At 40.0% G+C, this 15,929-nt stretch overlaps 1 protein-coding gene across 7 annotated transcripts in view; it reads left to right on the top strand.

The window, feature by feature from the left end:
* Positions 1-15,929, top strand: part of ENTPD4 (ectonucleoside triphosphate diphosphohydrolase 4) — a 34,836-nt gene that overhangs the window by 3,626 nt on the left and 15,281 nt on the right. For 3 of the 7 annotated variants that reach the window (XM_024251421.3, XM_002818903.6, XM_024251419.3), the window contains exons 2-9: positions 4,104-4,208; positions 5,163-5,360; positions 6,215-6,420; positions 9,506-9,656; positions 10,164-10,267; positions 12,059-12,118; positions 12,402-12,556; positions 14,207-14,373. In XM_024251421.3, the coding sequence (XP_024107189.1) occupies positions 4,201-4,208; positions 5,163-5,360; positions 6,215-6,420; positions 9,506-9,656; positions 10,164-10,267; positions 12,059-12,118; positions 12,402-12,556; positions 14,207-14,373 (1,049 nt within the window). In that variant the 5' untranslated portion in view covers positions 4,104-4,200. The remainder of the gene's footprint in view (positions 1-4,103; positions 4,209-5,162; positions 5,361-6,214; positions 6,421-9,505; positions 9,657-10,163; positions 10,268-12,058; positions 12,119-12,401; positions 12,557-14,206; positions 14,374-15,929) is intronic. The other 4 variants (XM_063726592.1, XM_002818904.6, XM_054561352.2 and 1 more) reach the window with 2 other exon arrangements.

Here is a 15,929-nt window from a genome sequence, read left to right as displayed (position 1 = left end):
CCTAGGGAAGAAAATAAAGATGATACCTGATCTTGTTGCCCAGAAATCACTAATCACTGTTAATATTTTGGTTTCTTTCCTAACATTTTATCCCCCCCATGCATGGTGACATTTTTTCACTTAATATATCATGAACTTGTTTTCATGTCAATAAATAGATCAGTATCATCACCTTTAATAGTCACATTGTATTCCATTGCATAAATGTACCCCACAGTAGACATTAGTAACAGTGTGTTGCTGTTATACTCAATACTGTGATGACCATCCTATAGATATTTTAGTGAATTTACCTGATGACTTCCTAAAGATGAATTTCTGGAAGTGTGATGGGTAGAGCAGAGGGTAGGCACACATAAATGTTAGTGTGTGTCACCCCAGTACCCCCAGAAGGTTAGTGATGTGCCTGTCCAGAGTCTCACAGCAGTACTCATCGACCTTTTCCCCTTCCCCTGTTAGCCAAGTATCACCAGGCCTTCATGTCTGCCAGTATGATAGCTGTTTTTATTTCTGTTTATCTGAATACTGATAGTTCTATTTTATCAGCCATTTCAGTGAGATTTATTTCAATAATATCAAATTGTCTTTGCTCATTTTTCTGTTCAGTCTTTCTCTTATTTCTTTATAATAACTTTGGCTATGTAAACGTTATTTACTCTTTGTCATGCACGTTACAAGTACTTTTCCCAAGTTGTGTGTATTCATAGCAGGGAGGGATTTTTTTTTTTTTAAGCACACAGAAGTTTTAAACTTGGGTAGCTATTTTATAAAAACATTAAAATCCATTTAACCGTCTAGATCATTGATTTTTTTTTTCTTTTTACTTTTTGCATAAACTTTTAAATCACAGACATTGCTTGTCCTAAATTTGGGGTACATGGTACAATATGGACACCATATTAAAACTTGAACTAATTAAAGTGATTTCTTTCCCCTTTGTCAGGTAGGCATTATTAATACTTTTTACTCTCTAATATCTTTGTGTGTATGTTTTATTTCCTCCACTGCATTATAGATTTTTTAAGGTCTGGGCCTATATCTAATTCATCTTTGTGTCTCCCATTTCCAGCCATTTGTGAAACCTGCAATAGTTACTCATGATTTGTGTGGCAGGCACTGGTCACGGTGGAAACAGAAGAATAAGAGGCTGTCCCTGCCCTAGTGGGGTTTGTCATGTAATGAGGAAGCCAACCACACGTATAATACTTTAGCCCACTGCTGTGATGAGCAAATACTCTGGGGATATGAGGATTAGGGAAACTTACCGAGGACTCATGCTTGATTTGTGTCAGCATTGATTCTTAGGAATGCAACTGACAACCCAAGGAAGGGGTTCATTCTGCAAATGCCAAGGAATGTGAGGCATTTCCGTGATCTGTAGCTTGTGTTTCGTGTGGCTGGAGCCTAGGGTACACAGGAGGGGTCTGTCAGGGGATGAGACAGAAAGATAGGCCCCAGATCAGTACTGTGCAAAGAGCTTTCTGCGATCATGTCAGTGTTTTGTGTGTGGACTGGCTAATGCAAAAGCTATATGTGGCTGTCGAGCACTTCAAAGGTGGCTAGTACAACTGAGGAACTCAATTTTTAATTTTATTTAAATTTAACTACTTTAAATAACCACACATGGCAAGTGGCTACCTCATTGGACAGCACCAGACTAAATCATGAGGGACCTCTTTTACACCCTAAGGAGTTGACTGTTTCCTGAGTGAGAGAGAAAAGTTGGGGGATGGGGAGTTATGATTCCCTGTTTGTTTTGGAAAGGTCACTCTAGTGTAGAGTTCTTAACCCTTTTGGGTCCCAGAACTCTAAAACTTGACTTCTTGCCAGGCCCTTTCCTAGGGTCTGCAAAGCTGCAACTGTAGCACTCAACTGAGCAGACCAAAACCTGGGCCTGGGGAGATCCCATTCTGGAGGAGGAGACAAAAAGGAGAAACGCAACACACACATTATGTTAGAGGACAAGGATAAGTGGATTCTCACACTTGCATCCCACATCTCCCTCCCAGGAGCTGTGTGACCTTAAGACAAGTTACTTAGTCTCTCTACCTCATCCATAAAGTGTTGTGATAGTAGTATCTGTCTTGTAAGTTGTTAGGAGGATGAAGTTAGTATTTGTACAATGTTTGGAACAAGGCTTGGCACATAATGAGCACTATAAAAGCATTTAATAAATAAATGCTAAGGAGAAAAGATCAATCAGGGAAGGGAGTTGGTGGGGAGGGGGTAGGCATTGCAGTTATTGATCAGGTGACCAGGGAAGTCCTCCTTGAGAAGGTGACATTATTTGGGTAAAGACCTGAAGGGAATGAAAAAGTGAGCCATACAGATTACTTCCTAGCAGAGGGGGCAACAAGTTGAGAGACCCTGAGACCAGAGAGTGCCTGGCATTTTTGAAGACCACTCGCAACATCGGTGTGGCTGGAATGCAGCGTAAAGGAGAGAGCAGACGATGAGGTCAGAGCCTTAACAGGTGTTAGATCCTGTAGGACTTTGTAGGTTGGAGTCTTTGGAGGATTTTTGAGTACAGAAGTAATCTGATCGGGGTCCTGAGCAAGGGGTGGGAGTGTGGGGCTATCAATTTCTAAGAAAGTATCATTGCCCGAGGGTGTTAAAGGCAAGGTCACTGGTTGAGACTGTGGTGGAAGACTAGTTAGGCTGCTCTTTAGAGCAGGCAAGAGATAAGAGCCTGATCTCCGGCAAAGATGATAAGGAAAGGGATTTTAGATAAGCTGAGGTTAAAGAAATTAAAGGAATTGGTAAGAAATTACATTTGGGGCCAGGCGCAGTGGCTCACGCCTGTAATCCCAGCACTTTGGAAGGCTGAGGCCGGCAGATCACCGGGTCAGGGGCTCGAGACCAGCCTGGCCAACATGGCAAAACCCCGTCTCCACTAAAAATACAAAAATTAACTGGGCGTGGTGGCGGGCACCTGTAGTCCCAGCTACTCAGGAGGCTGAGGCAGAAGAATCGCTTTAACCTGGGAGGAGGAGGTTGCAGTGAGCTGAGATTGTGCCATTGCACTCCACCAGCCTGGGCAACAAGAGTAAGACTCTGTCTCAAAAAAAAAAAAAGAAAAGAAAAGAAAAAAAGAAATTACATTTGGAAGATGAAGGAAGAGGGATCACACGTGAATCTGGTTTCCGATTTGTGTAGCTTGGTGGGATCAAGATTGGGACTGTGGGGGCAGAGCAGATGAGGAGAAAAAGGGGAGAGATTGCAGTTGTTAGGGGTGCAGTTTTAGAATTTTCTCATGGTTCTGTGCAGCATTCAGATAGAGATAGCTCATAGGCTGTTGAAGATGCGTAGAAGAGAAGCCTGGGGTGGAGAAAGAAAAATTTGAGTTACCTGATCATTGAAGCCTCAGTAATGATTGTAGTTAGAAGAGAATGAGGCTAGACAGAGAGCCTGGAAACATAAGAGTAGTTGGGGTTGGCAGAGAACAACACTTAAAGGATGCTGAGCAGCAGTTATTCCAGAGCTTAGAAGCAGACCAGACGAGACAGCTGTCTTGAGAGGTCAAGCAGCTTTGCGAGACCGAGGAAAGATAGAGACCGCTTGTCCTTTGGCTTCAGCAGATTGGAAGGAGGCCCTGGCTAAAGGCACCTGTCTGCTCTGCAATTTGAGGCCTGGAGGCTGGAGGAGGAGTGATAATGGTGGAGTCGGAGAACTAACTAGGGACAAAGTGCCTTGCACAGTACTTTGTACATGAAAGGGAAGTCTAATAGACATTTATCAAGTGAGTGGATATTTCAGGTTCACATTCAACTTATTCTGCCTGTCTCCTACCTCCACCCCAAATCTCCCTTGTACCATAAGGTATTTAAGGCCTATTTGATATCCTGATATTTTGGGGTCACAGACACTTTAGGTTAGACAGCACTAACTAGTACCAGACGATTATCATCTCTTTTGATTTAGGTCTATATCGGACAGTATGAAATTAACTTAGAAGTGTGTTGCTCAGAATAAACCCTTCCAACAGCTTCGGTGCAAGGATCATATATAGATTATATGTGGTTGGATTTAAGCACACACTTAAAGAACGTAGACGTTTTCTTTGATGATGCTATCTTTGTGATTTGTCTCACTTCCTGGAACAGGAGGGCTCTAACTCCGTGAGGACCCCAGCATTATTTCTATAATTGTTTGTGAGAAGGACTGAATCCCAGAGCGTTGCCTTGTTGCTGACCTTTCAGTATGGGGAGGTGAGTGATGGGCCTAATCACCATGAAACATGAAATCTTGGTGATGCAAAAACAGGTCTTGAGAGAAAAAAAATCTAAATCGCAAGTGAAAAATGTGAAGTTGTGCTGTGCTTCTGTTTAATACCTTTTTTCTTCCAGGGCCTAGTGAGGTATTTTAATGCATGAAGCACTCTTCAAGATGAAGAATAAAGAAATTAACTGTAAAATAATAAAATTTATCCCAAAGGCAGTGAAATTTTTTTAAATCCTAATCATATTTCTAGCATGAGCCTCACATTCTTGACATAAACTGAGGGGAAAAGTTCCTGATTATTTGTAGAAATGTCTTGTAGGAATATTTCTAAAAGTACAGGACATAGAAAACTCATTTATTGACTTTGTTATGGGGATGTTGTTAAAATGCTGTTTTCTCCCATTACTCGAGTCATCTGGGAGAAATTTGCCTTGGGCTTCAGTGTTAAGAAAATTTGTTCCTCCTGAGCTATTTGTATATTTCTGGTGTAATGGGCAATGAGCTCAGTCGTATTTGCAGCAGGCCCACCTTACGACATGCCTTTCTCCATACTGCATTCCCGTTTGGTCTCATCATCCTTACACCCGATTTCATGATCGATTTATATATTTATGTTACTGAAGTTATTCTTGTAAGCAGTCTCTAATTCTGTATCTATGTTGGAGCAAAGCAGGTTAAAATAAAAAATCTACATAATACTGTCAAAAAAAGGGGAAAACACAGAAGTGTCATAACCTTCAGGGCCTAATTCTCATTCAGATGATTTTATGATAAGGGATTGTGTAGCTGTTGTGTAGCATATGCAAGATGCCAGTATACAGATACCTACAGATAGGGAAATCCAGGTAGCTCAAGCCAAATATCTTATTTTAGGATCACTTTAGGTGAAGGAAGCCTCATTGGAGCAGATTGCTTTAAAATCTTTTTCCTTCTAATTTCAGGATTGGCATCTCCTGTCTTTTTCCTGCTTCTTGGCATTTTAGCATATCTCCAGTAGGGTGTCCTCGAATTCTGAATACCAATTTACGCCAAATTATGGTCATTAGTGTCCTGGCTGCTGCTGTTTCACTTTTATATTTTTCTGTTGTCATAATCCGAAATAAGTATGGGCGACTAACCAGAGACAAGAAATTTCAAAGGTAAGAGATAAAAACATTTGCTTTCTAGACCAGAAGCCATACCTTCTGTCTTACCTGTTTTAGGTTGCTGGAACAGAATTCCATAGACTGGGTGGCTTATAAACAACAGCAATTTGTTTCTAACTGTTCTAGAGGTTGGGAAATCCAAGATCAAGGTGACATAGGTTTTGTGTGTGGTGAGGGCCTGATTCCTGGTTCTGAGATGAGGAGGTCTTCTTGCTGTTTCATCGCATGATGGAAAGGGGGTGAGGGGGCTCCCTGAAGTTTCTGCCCTCATGAACTAATCACCCCCCTGAGGCCCCACCTCCTAATAGTATCGCATTGGTGATTAGGTCTCCAACATGAATTTTGGGGGGCCGCAGACATTCAGACCGTAACACCATAATTCCATGGCTTCACGACATTTGGCTTTAGGTTGGAAGTTAGGGAACTATAGGAACTAGATTCTGTACCATATTCATCATGGCATGAACAGTTAAACCATTTGAAGCTGGTTAACTGCTAACTACCAAATCCATATCATAAGAGGTCCTGGAATAATTATTTATACATAAGCGTCTCTTGTAATATGTTTTAAGCTGATTTTTGAGTTGGTAGTTTAGAAATAGAATTTTGCATTTTGGAATTTGTTTGAACTTCTGTAAAGGAGTGTGTGTCTGATTTAGATGATCTTTATCATCATCACTTGTTTTGTTTTCTTTTGACTCTTCAATTATTCAACAGTTGTATTGATGTTATAGTGATGCTGCTACATAGCTTAGAAATTACTGACTTGGTATTTGTTGCATTTTCTCTGTTAGACTTAAGATGATATTCTCTGTCTAAATCAAAACATACGTGTGTTTCTATACAAGGTACCTGGCACGAGTTACCGACATTGAAGCTACAGATACCAATAACCCCAATGTGAACTATGGGATCGTGGTGGACTGTGGTAGCAGTGGGTCTCGAGTATTTGTCTACTGCTGGCCAAGGCATAATGGCAATCCACGTGATCTGTTGGATATCAGGCAAATGAGGGATAAAAACCGAAAGCCAGTGGTCATGAAGATAAAACCGGGTATGTAAATGAGAATATCTGCCTGGTAACCAGGGTGTGTCCCTTCATTCTCTGTGGCGTCTTTCATATCGTTCCCTTTCTGCACCATCATGGCCCTGAGTCAAACCTTACACCAGGACCTGATGGGTCTCCTTGTTTCACTTTCTTTTCCCTTTTCTGTCCATTTTGCAAAGGGTGACTAATACCCTGATAAAACATCCAAACAGACATGTCTTTTTGTCTCCTATAGCATTTTAAATAGTACCTTACTCATGGTATCTACGCAGATGTTGCTGGTTGGCATTAACTATGGAGAGTTTTTTCCTATTTAGTAACCATTGGTCTCTATCCTTAATGACAAGGTAATTTCAGATAACTCATGAAAATCTGTAGTATATTGGCATATATTTGTCACTTTTAAAAATTGCTGGCCACATATAGTTCTAGTCATCTAGATTATTTGGTGAGTGTGACCACAGAACTTAGAGCTAATCATAATTATGTATAGTTTTTAAAGATACTATAATTTCTAAGCCAGTGTGACATGTAAAAGTTTAAGTTTGGCTTCCTTATTAGGTAATTTACATCAGTGATGCTCTTTTTTCTGTATCATCACCATTTCCATGGACAGCAGCTTCTGTCAGGAGCATTTAGAATGGGAGATACCGGGAGTGCCTTGAAACAAGCTTTTTATGTCTAGATAGTTGATCACTGATTTCAAACAGTTGACCACAGATCTTAATAGAGATGCAGCACTTTTATTTCATCGTACTAATGTATTGAAATAGTAAAATATCAAATGCAAACAATCCAAGAAATTTATCTTGTAAATTGTTAGAGAATATTGATAAATAATAATAATTATAGCTTATTATCCCCATTTCAGAAATAAAATTTAAAAGAATATTCAGTTTAACATGAGAAAAATGCATATCTTCATAGAAGAGTCTCCAACCATGTAGAATGGTGACCCCTTGAGTCCTCATTCTTCACGGAATAATTCAAACCCCACCTCCTCCTTCAGGCAGCCCTCAACAGGTTGATTATCCTTTGATGTATGGGCAGCTAGGAACCAGCATATTACTCAGAAAATCTAACATCTGTACCTCACTTTTCAGGTTAAAGAGAGAGTACCTACTCTATGTCTGTGTACCAGCATTATTTTATCAGAGTACATTTCCATGAACAAAGATTAATTTTTTAGTGAGTGTCTTTTAAGTTTTAGTTTTATGTATTTCTACCCTTTAAATTTTTATGTATCCCTAACCTAGAAACATTTTCAGTTAAAGTAATATTGATCAAATAAAAAATTTATGACAAGACTGAAAAAATAAAGCATTTTGCATTTCATCTAGCTTCACGTACCAGGTCCCATCAGTGACTAAACAGATCTCATGAAATAAGATGAAAATTTCCATGCCTTCGAGTTGTCCTTTTAGAACAAAGGGTCAGGTACATGATCATCCTAGAGTATATATTAGAATCTCATTAAAATCAGGCTTAACATTGGTCTGTCTTGCACTATACAGAGTGTATGAAATGGAAATCAAAATACCTTTTTATTGCACTACTCTGTCCTGAAGCATGGACTTCCATGTATAACATTGCAGCAAGGCTCTAGAAATTTCCTTAATAGGGTCTGGCTAGTTTAGGGCTTCGAGTGCATTGAAATTGAATTGTATGTGTCATCAAAAAACTTACAGTTTAGTCCATTTTTTGCTAATTCCTTTGATGAATCACTTAATCTTTGTGGGTTTGTAATTTTCTAATGTGTGAAATAAGGTATTTTTAGACTTCTAAAGCGCCCCTCATTTTTAATATTGTAGGCTAAATGACACCTAGAAATATTCATTTATGTACTCATTCAGCAGATACATGCTGGGCACCTGCCATTTGCTAGGCACTGTGTTAGGTGCTGGGAATAAAAGTTTGAACAGACACATTCTGTGCCCTTGAGAAGCTTTCAGTTGTAATGAGACAAGCAAGTAAATAGGTAATTTTGATATGGTGTAATGAATGTACATCTAGCAAAAGGAAGTGAGCATGGAATTTAACAAGAGTCGTCTTCAGGGTTCTGTTAGGGTGGCTTGCGTGGAGGCTGGAGCCAAGTGGGTGTGCAGGAATTAACCAGGTGAAAAGGGGTAGAGAGGTGGATAGAGAAGACTCTTCTTGGTGGTGGAGGAGCAAGGCCCTAAGGCCACAGTAAGGTGCATTATGGAAATGTTAGTTCAGTGTAGCTGAAGGCAATGGAAGGAACATGGGAAGAGATAAGGGTGGGTGAGTTATGCAGAGCAGGGTGTGCTGTTCTGGAGTTGAGCCTTATCTGGAGGGCATTGAGCCACAAAAGAACTGGAAGCCTGAAGAGGCATCCTTTGGGTAGGGAATGGTAGGGAGATGGTCAGGATCAGAGGGTGGGATGTGCTGTGGCAGGCTGGCAGAGGGTGTGTCCAAAGGGATGAGGAGTAAAGTCCTGTGAGAGGAACCGAGGAGAGGCGATCTATGAAACCCAGGTTGTGTGTTGGGATGAGGGAAAGGGACTTCATCTAAGACCCTGGCTTGGGCTGCTGGGTGCCCAGCACTGATGGCCTCGGAGGGAGGTAACCAGCAGTGAGAGCAGGTTTGTAGTGAAAATCGAGTTCAGATTTTGCCATGATGCGTTGGAGGTGGCTGTGAGGACAAGCAAGGGCAGTGTCTGGTGGACAGTTACCCCACGCTTACCTGGAGGCTAATGAGTGCTGCATGGCCGGTGGCACAGTTCGGAGTTCGTGGCATGCTGATGGTGATAGCAGCCTCAGGAGGGACTGAGCTCACCTGAGGAGAGGGGGAGCACGTTTCCTGAGGGCAGGCAAGAGCCCATGTGCGTGGCAGTGACACACAGCAGATGCTCAGTCAGGTCTGTGTGCTTTGATGAAGAAGAAAAGGACATAGCACTGAATAGCGCCACCAACATTTAAGTAAGGTCTGCAGAAGAAGTTGCTAGAGGGATAGGAAAAACTAAGAAAGTGTAATATGTAGCATGATTTCCCTAAAATTAGCCACTCTGAAGAAACATCACATGTTATAGCTAAAATATCCGCTTCTTAACTAAAGTATCCTGTTTCTCTAGGCATTTCAGAATTTGCTACCTCTCCAGAGAAAGTCAGTGATTACATTTCTCCACTTTTGAACTTTGCTGCAGAGCATGTGCCACGGGCAAAACACAAAGAGACACCTCTCTACATTCTTTGCACGGCTGGAATGAGAATCCTCCCCGAAAGGTGATCCTCCACGGAAGGGCAAGGGTGAGGGTGGGCTCCTGGAGGGGAGAGGGGGTGTTCTCCTCCCCCTTCCTCCTCCTCCTCTCCATCATCATCATCATCATCATCAAAAGGAAAATATTCAGAATTCTTTCTTCAAGTCTGTAACACTACCAGAACTCTTCCTTTAGCCAGAATCCACCAAATAGCCTTTAATTGACTTAGGACTATAGGGAACTGTAAAGTTGTCATTTTTAAAAACCTAATCTATTTTACGTAGTTAAGGAATGCTTGCAGTTGTAGTTTTACATCTAGAAATCACATAATTCACACAACTTGTTCATTTTGAAAATTCGTTCCTAATAAAATCTTTCCAACGAATTTCTTTTTTTAAAAAATTTAACTGTTTCATACAAGATATACCAGAGCCCTGGTTTTGTTTTTTGTTTGTTTGTTTGTTTTCCTTTTCTAAACAGAAGATACCAAGCTGTAATCTTTTGATTTGTAAATGTTTTTGTTGCCTTACAGCCAGCAGAAAGCTATTCTGGAAGACCTTCTGACCGATATCCCCGTGCACTTTGACTTTCTGTTTTCTGACTCTCATGCAGAAGTAATTTCTGGGAAACAAGAAGGTTGGTATATCGGTCTTCAGTTTAAAATTTGGGAAGCTGTTCCTTTAAATCCTCCCCATTTTCACCAGTGTACCCTTTGTTATACTCCTATTGTCTTAACATTTGGGAAATAATAGCCTTGAAATATTACAATTTTTAAATGACTAAATCAGTTTCTTATATGACTAGTCTTTGTTGCCCTAACATTAAGCCATTGAAAAATAACCGTTTGTCTTCACCACTTGTAGGGACATAGCTTGATATAAACTCACTTTGATAGAAAAGTCTTGTGTGCCTTGCCTAAGTTGTGTGGCTTCCTGGGACTTTGATCATTATTGAGCTGTTGGAGCTTCTTCTCGACTTTGATACACTGAGAAATATCAAATCTTTGTTCTATTTTCAAAGAAATGATTCTCCTTGAGAATGAAATGTCAAGTCAATGAAATTATTTGGGGTGTAGCTTGCTAGAAATGTATACCAAAAAGTATTTCAAAAGCCATCTGTCATTTCAGCATTAATACTTCCTGTGTGAAAGACACTGTAGAGAATACAAAAATGGGGTGAAATTTACACATTGCCATTCAGCTGCTTACAGACAATTGAGCTACACAGTTAGCTGTTCTATGAGGGTTTTAGGTACCAGAAAAAAGATGAGGAAAAAATATCACAGGAGTTCTTAAGAGGGAGGCATTTTTTTTTTCCAGCTAGGGCCATGATGGAGAAAGTGACATCTGAACTGCACCTCACGGAAAGGGATAGTTCTAAATAGAACATACCCCAGAGCATGGGAAGGGTGGGGCTCTGAGGGAGGGGCAGGAAGCGCACGCCAGGCAGAAGAAAGGACTTGACTCAGGACAGGTTGGAAAGAGGGCACTGTGGACAGAGAGACACAAATGTTTTAGTTTGACTGGGTGGTGGCCCTTCTGGAAGGAGTGGCGGGAATGTTAATGGTTGGCTGGCTCTTGAATTGTCAGTCCAGGAATTAGGACTTCTTTCTGTAGATGAGTCCAATAGCAGAGAGTAGAGCAGGTTGCAGCAGAGGAATAGGGGCAGGGATGGATTAGATGGATTACCCAAGGTGACAATGAAAACCAGGTGTAGAGAATGTGAAAATAGAATCAGACTTGGCAGCTGAGTGAATGGAGGGATAAGGGAAAGAGTAAAAGATACCTTGAATTTTTTTTTTTTTTTGAGATGGAGTCTCGCTCTGTCACCGGGCTGGAGTGCAGTGGCACGATCTCGGCTCACTGCAACCTCCACCTCCCGGGTTCAAGTGATTCTTCTGCCTCAGCTTCCTGAATAGCTGGGACTACAGGCGCTCGCCACCACGCCCAGCTAATTTTTGTATTTTTAGTAGAGACGGGGTTCTACCATGTTGACCAGGATGGTCTCAATCTCTTGACCTCATGATCCGCCTGCCTCGGCCTCACAAAGTGCTGGGATTACAGGCATGAGCCACCGCGCCCAGCTGATACCTTGAATTTTTAAAACCTTGGACTTGACAGGTTTAACATCATAAAAGTGAAAATTACAGTATTTTGAAACAACTTATAAATTTCAAAAGAAAACTGGCACCTAGCGTATTGTATTTCCAACCAGTGTAGATGGTATAAAACTATAAACATTAAAGTTGAGAGTTCTTGGAAAGCCGTTTAGAGTAATAAAAACATCAGTAGCAAGGTGTTATTTCAGATGATTTTACGGGTTATCAGGGAGTGAAATAAGTGAGACGTTTGCACAGACTGCGCAGATGGGAGTTACACAAAATGTTTTAAAACTTTTTCTTCTCTTCACCCTGTAAAACGTCTATAGGTGTGTATGCTTGGATTGGCATTAATTTTGTCCTTGGACGATTTGAGCATATTGAAGATGGTAAGTGTCATGTTTCCAACAAATGTATCTAGTTGGAAATTGGTGCTTTTCTGTTTAATCCAAAGGCTGAAAAAAGAGCTAAGCTTTGTGACACTTCTAAGCGTGTAGGAGTAAAATGAGAGCAGCTGCAGTTGAACGTAATTCAACTTGATTTTAGTTGGGAGGAGTAAACTGGGTTTGCCTGAATATGCTTGAAATAGACCATGAAAAGAAGGTGACTCTTCAGAAGAGCCCAGTTGTCTGGATTAGTTCTGTTCCAATGAACACTTTCTGTTCTTTCCAGATGATGAGGCCGTTGTGGAAGTTAACATTCCTGGAAGTGAAAGCAGCGAAGCCATTGTCCGTAAAAGGACAGCGGGCATTCTCGACATGGGTGGCGTGTCGACTCAGATAGCGTACGAAGTCCCCAAAACTGTAAGCTTTGCATCCTCACAGCAGGTCATTATCTGTACAAATTTCCTTCTGTTTGGTTTGGTTTTCATTTAACATGTGTCCATCGTTCTTGTTTTGTTTTCTGAGTCTGAACACATCTTTACTGTGCTTGCTGAGGTGCCGCCTCTCAACCCAGGAGAAAGGAGACAGGACGAACAAGGCAGACCTCAGCTGAGCCGCTTGTGTGTGTTCATTGAAATCAGCTGGTTTGTTTTCTGAACGTAGAGTTTTTCTTTGGTATATACGCAGTCACATGCTTGAGTTTCTGTTTATATTTTCTCTTCAATCACATCTTTTCTCAACAGGTTTTATGAAATGTAAAATAATAACATCTGATTTTTTAAGTTAGAATTGGGGGAAATTCTTTTTTTAATGGTTCAGACTTTGAGCTTCCTTGGGGAAGATTGAGGTTTGTATCCACTGCTTCCACATCTTTCAACTGGTGGTTTACTCGAACTGTTCTCCACCCTGTTCTGTGCCCTCTCAGTTGCTGCCTGGGCAACCTTGTCTAGAGAACCCCGGCATGGTTTCCAGATGTATTTCTGAATTGCTATACGTCTTTATTACTCCGTTTGTGTTCAGCTGTAAATGAACACCAAAGCCTAGCTTTCTGGATTTTCCCCTCAAAGGTGGGAGGCAGCATAGTGTGGCCGGCGGGGGACGGTTCAGAGTGAGACCATGGAGCTAGACAGGCCTGGGTTTCTTCATCATCCTTCTCCTCACTAGTTGTGTGACCTTATGCAAATCATGTACCTTCTTTAAGCTGGTTTCTTCATCTGTAAATGTGAACGAAAGTACCTACAACATGGGGTTATTAGAAGGTTTAAATGAGATAATGCATCCAGTATATCTAATGCACTGCCAGGCAGCTAGTATGCTCTCAATAAATGTTACTGACATCTTTATTAAGTTCCTTGGAAAAATGCTTTGTAAATTCAAGTATTACAATTTGTTTTTCCTACCTCCCATTCCAGACATGCCTCTAGAGACTGCTACACTCTTTGTAAAAGATCAGTTTTTCCCTCTCAATATAAAGTAAAAAATACATAGAAATAATGTTTGGAATAAATACTGAAAAATCAAAATTGAAAATTTCCCGTGGATTCATCACCTAAAAAAGCCATTGTTAGCCTTTCAGTGAATTTCTTTTTTTTCTACTCATAGTTTTAAAAAATATGGTTGTTATAATCTTAGTTTATATGATTTTTGTCCTTTATTTAACAATGCATGAGCATGTTCCTCTGTAAGCTATTGATTACTGTAATTAGCCTTCCCTTGCTATTATATATTTAGATGACGTCTAGTTTTTTCTGTCACAGAATGACAAAGGACATCTTTGCATATAGAAACATTTCCATGTTTAGGTTTATTTCCACAGCATAGGATTCCATAAATAAATTATGTCAGAGGGTATGAACTATTTTGCTGACTTTCTCTTTCAAAAAGTCATAACAGTATCACAAATTTGCAGCCCATCTGAAATTTCCTAAATCAGAATTGTCATATTGAATTATGAGTGATGCTTAGAAGGGTCCTTGGGAAGTGCAGAAGCAGACATTTTTGTCCCTTTTAGATGAGACTATTTTTAGACCCTTCTTTTTAGTAGGAGGTTAAAGTAGCTTAAGCTATTAAAGTTTGTTATGCTTATGTCTGCAGGAAGAAGTAGCTAAAAACTTGTTAGCTGAATTTAACTTGGGATGTGATGTTCACCACACTGAGCATGTGTATCGAGTCTATGTGGCCACGTTTCTTGGGTTTGGCGGCAATGCTGCTCGACAGAGATATGAAGACAGAATATTTGCCAACACCATTCAAAAGAACAGGTAAAGCACTTTTCACTACTTGGCAGTCATTTGCAAACCTAGGTCTCTCCTCATAAAAAACAGACCCAGGCAAAGTGGGAAGAACTCAATTAGCAAAAGTGTGTTGCACTGTTAGCTTTTTATTCCCCCACTAGCTGAGCAGGGAGAAGAGATGAAAGCACACCAGGGTCCTGCCTTTGGCCCTCTGTCCCACCTTGCCCTGAAGGAGGTGCGTGCGTGCTCTCTCTCTCTCACCTGCATCTCAACTGATGGATTAGAAATTTCACCATCAAGCTATAGAATAGTTTGGAGCCCTGGGTGGTGCTATTCATGATTCAGAGTCCTTGGGAAACCCAGTATCTGGAGCATTCCTGGTGTCCTGGAGGCCTCAGGTAGTGTGTTCTCTTGTTGTTGCTGAGGAGATTGAAATATGTGATGTTCTGGAGACTCTGTGGATGAAGCAGCCAGTGCAGCTAGTTAGTGGATAAGAACCATCGTGAAGGGAATTATTCAAGAGAAATAAATTATCTAGAAGATTCAGAGTTAGTGGCTTTTAAATTTAGCAATGAAGCTTTAAAAAATGAGTGTATGTAGAATTGTGGTATAGAAAATACATAAAACAAAACAACACTCTATTGGTTTAAATTGACTTTATAAGTGTAATTATATAGCAATTATTTATTTGAATTTTGTAAGAACATAAAAGCTATTTGGATGAATAAAAAAATCTGAATCTGGGGTTATGTAAGCTATCCTATTTATTACTGTTTTGTTTGTTTATTTTGATGAAACAATTTTGAGGGAAAAAAATCCTAGTTCATAGAGCTAAGAGATTGTATACTTCCTTGATTAATTTAATCTTAAACCTGTGAAGGCCTGAACTTGAAAAAAGACCAAGTTGGAGCTATTCAGTACATTTACCACAAAGTCATGTGTGTAAATAGGAAAAGCAATAAAAACGTTTTCCTGTGTCTCTTCCAAAAGTTAACTGAATAGTTTCAATTATAAGATTGGTAGTCCCATGATTTTGTATTTTTAATTGGTATTTAGCACATTTTGGTATAATCATTTTTATAGTAGTCTTAAACTAGAAGTATTTTATAAACAACATTTGAAACATATTTTTTCTGAAACTTTCTAATTTTTACTCATTGGTTTTCATGTCAGAAAGCTTAATATAATGGATAGTTTAGTGGTACTTCTTAATTTAGATATAGGACAACTAAAAATAATAGCATGAAATATATATTTGACTACTCTTGGACTTTTATAGTAATTACAAGTGTTTCATATGTCATGAATTGAGCATTGAAGTACACATTTATCTCTTCGCCATTTGTAGTGGTGATTAATTTTTTTAAATTAAGCGAACATTTTTATGGCAAAGACCTTAATTTATTACATTCAACTGCATGATGAGTAACCCTGATCTGAGGAATACACAACTTGTGAGTTGAGTGAAAAGTGAAAACTTGACTGTCAGTGATGAATATTGAATTCTGACCATGCTTAACTCTTAACAGTTCAACACCTGTCGGGCCTGTGTGATTTCACAGTATCCAACACCAACATCACTT

The sequence above is a fragment of the Pongo abelii genome, chromosome 7 (genome assembly GCF_028885655.2).
Source record: "Pongo abelii isolate AG06213 chromosome 7, NHGRI_mPonAbe1-v2.0_pri, whole genome shotgun sequence".
Taxonomy (NCBI): domain Eukaryota; kingdom Metazoa; phylum Chordata; class Mammalia; order Primates; family Hominidae; genus Pongo; species Pongo abelii.
Note: the sequence above shows the minus strand (reverse complement) of the source record. Positions and strands in the feature narration are given on the sequence as shown.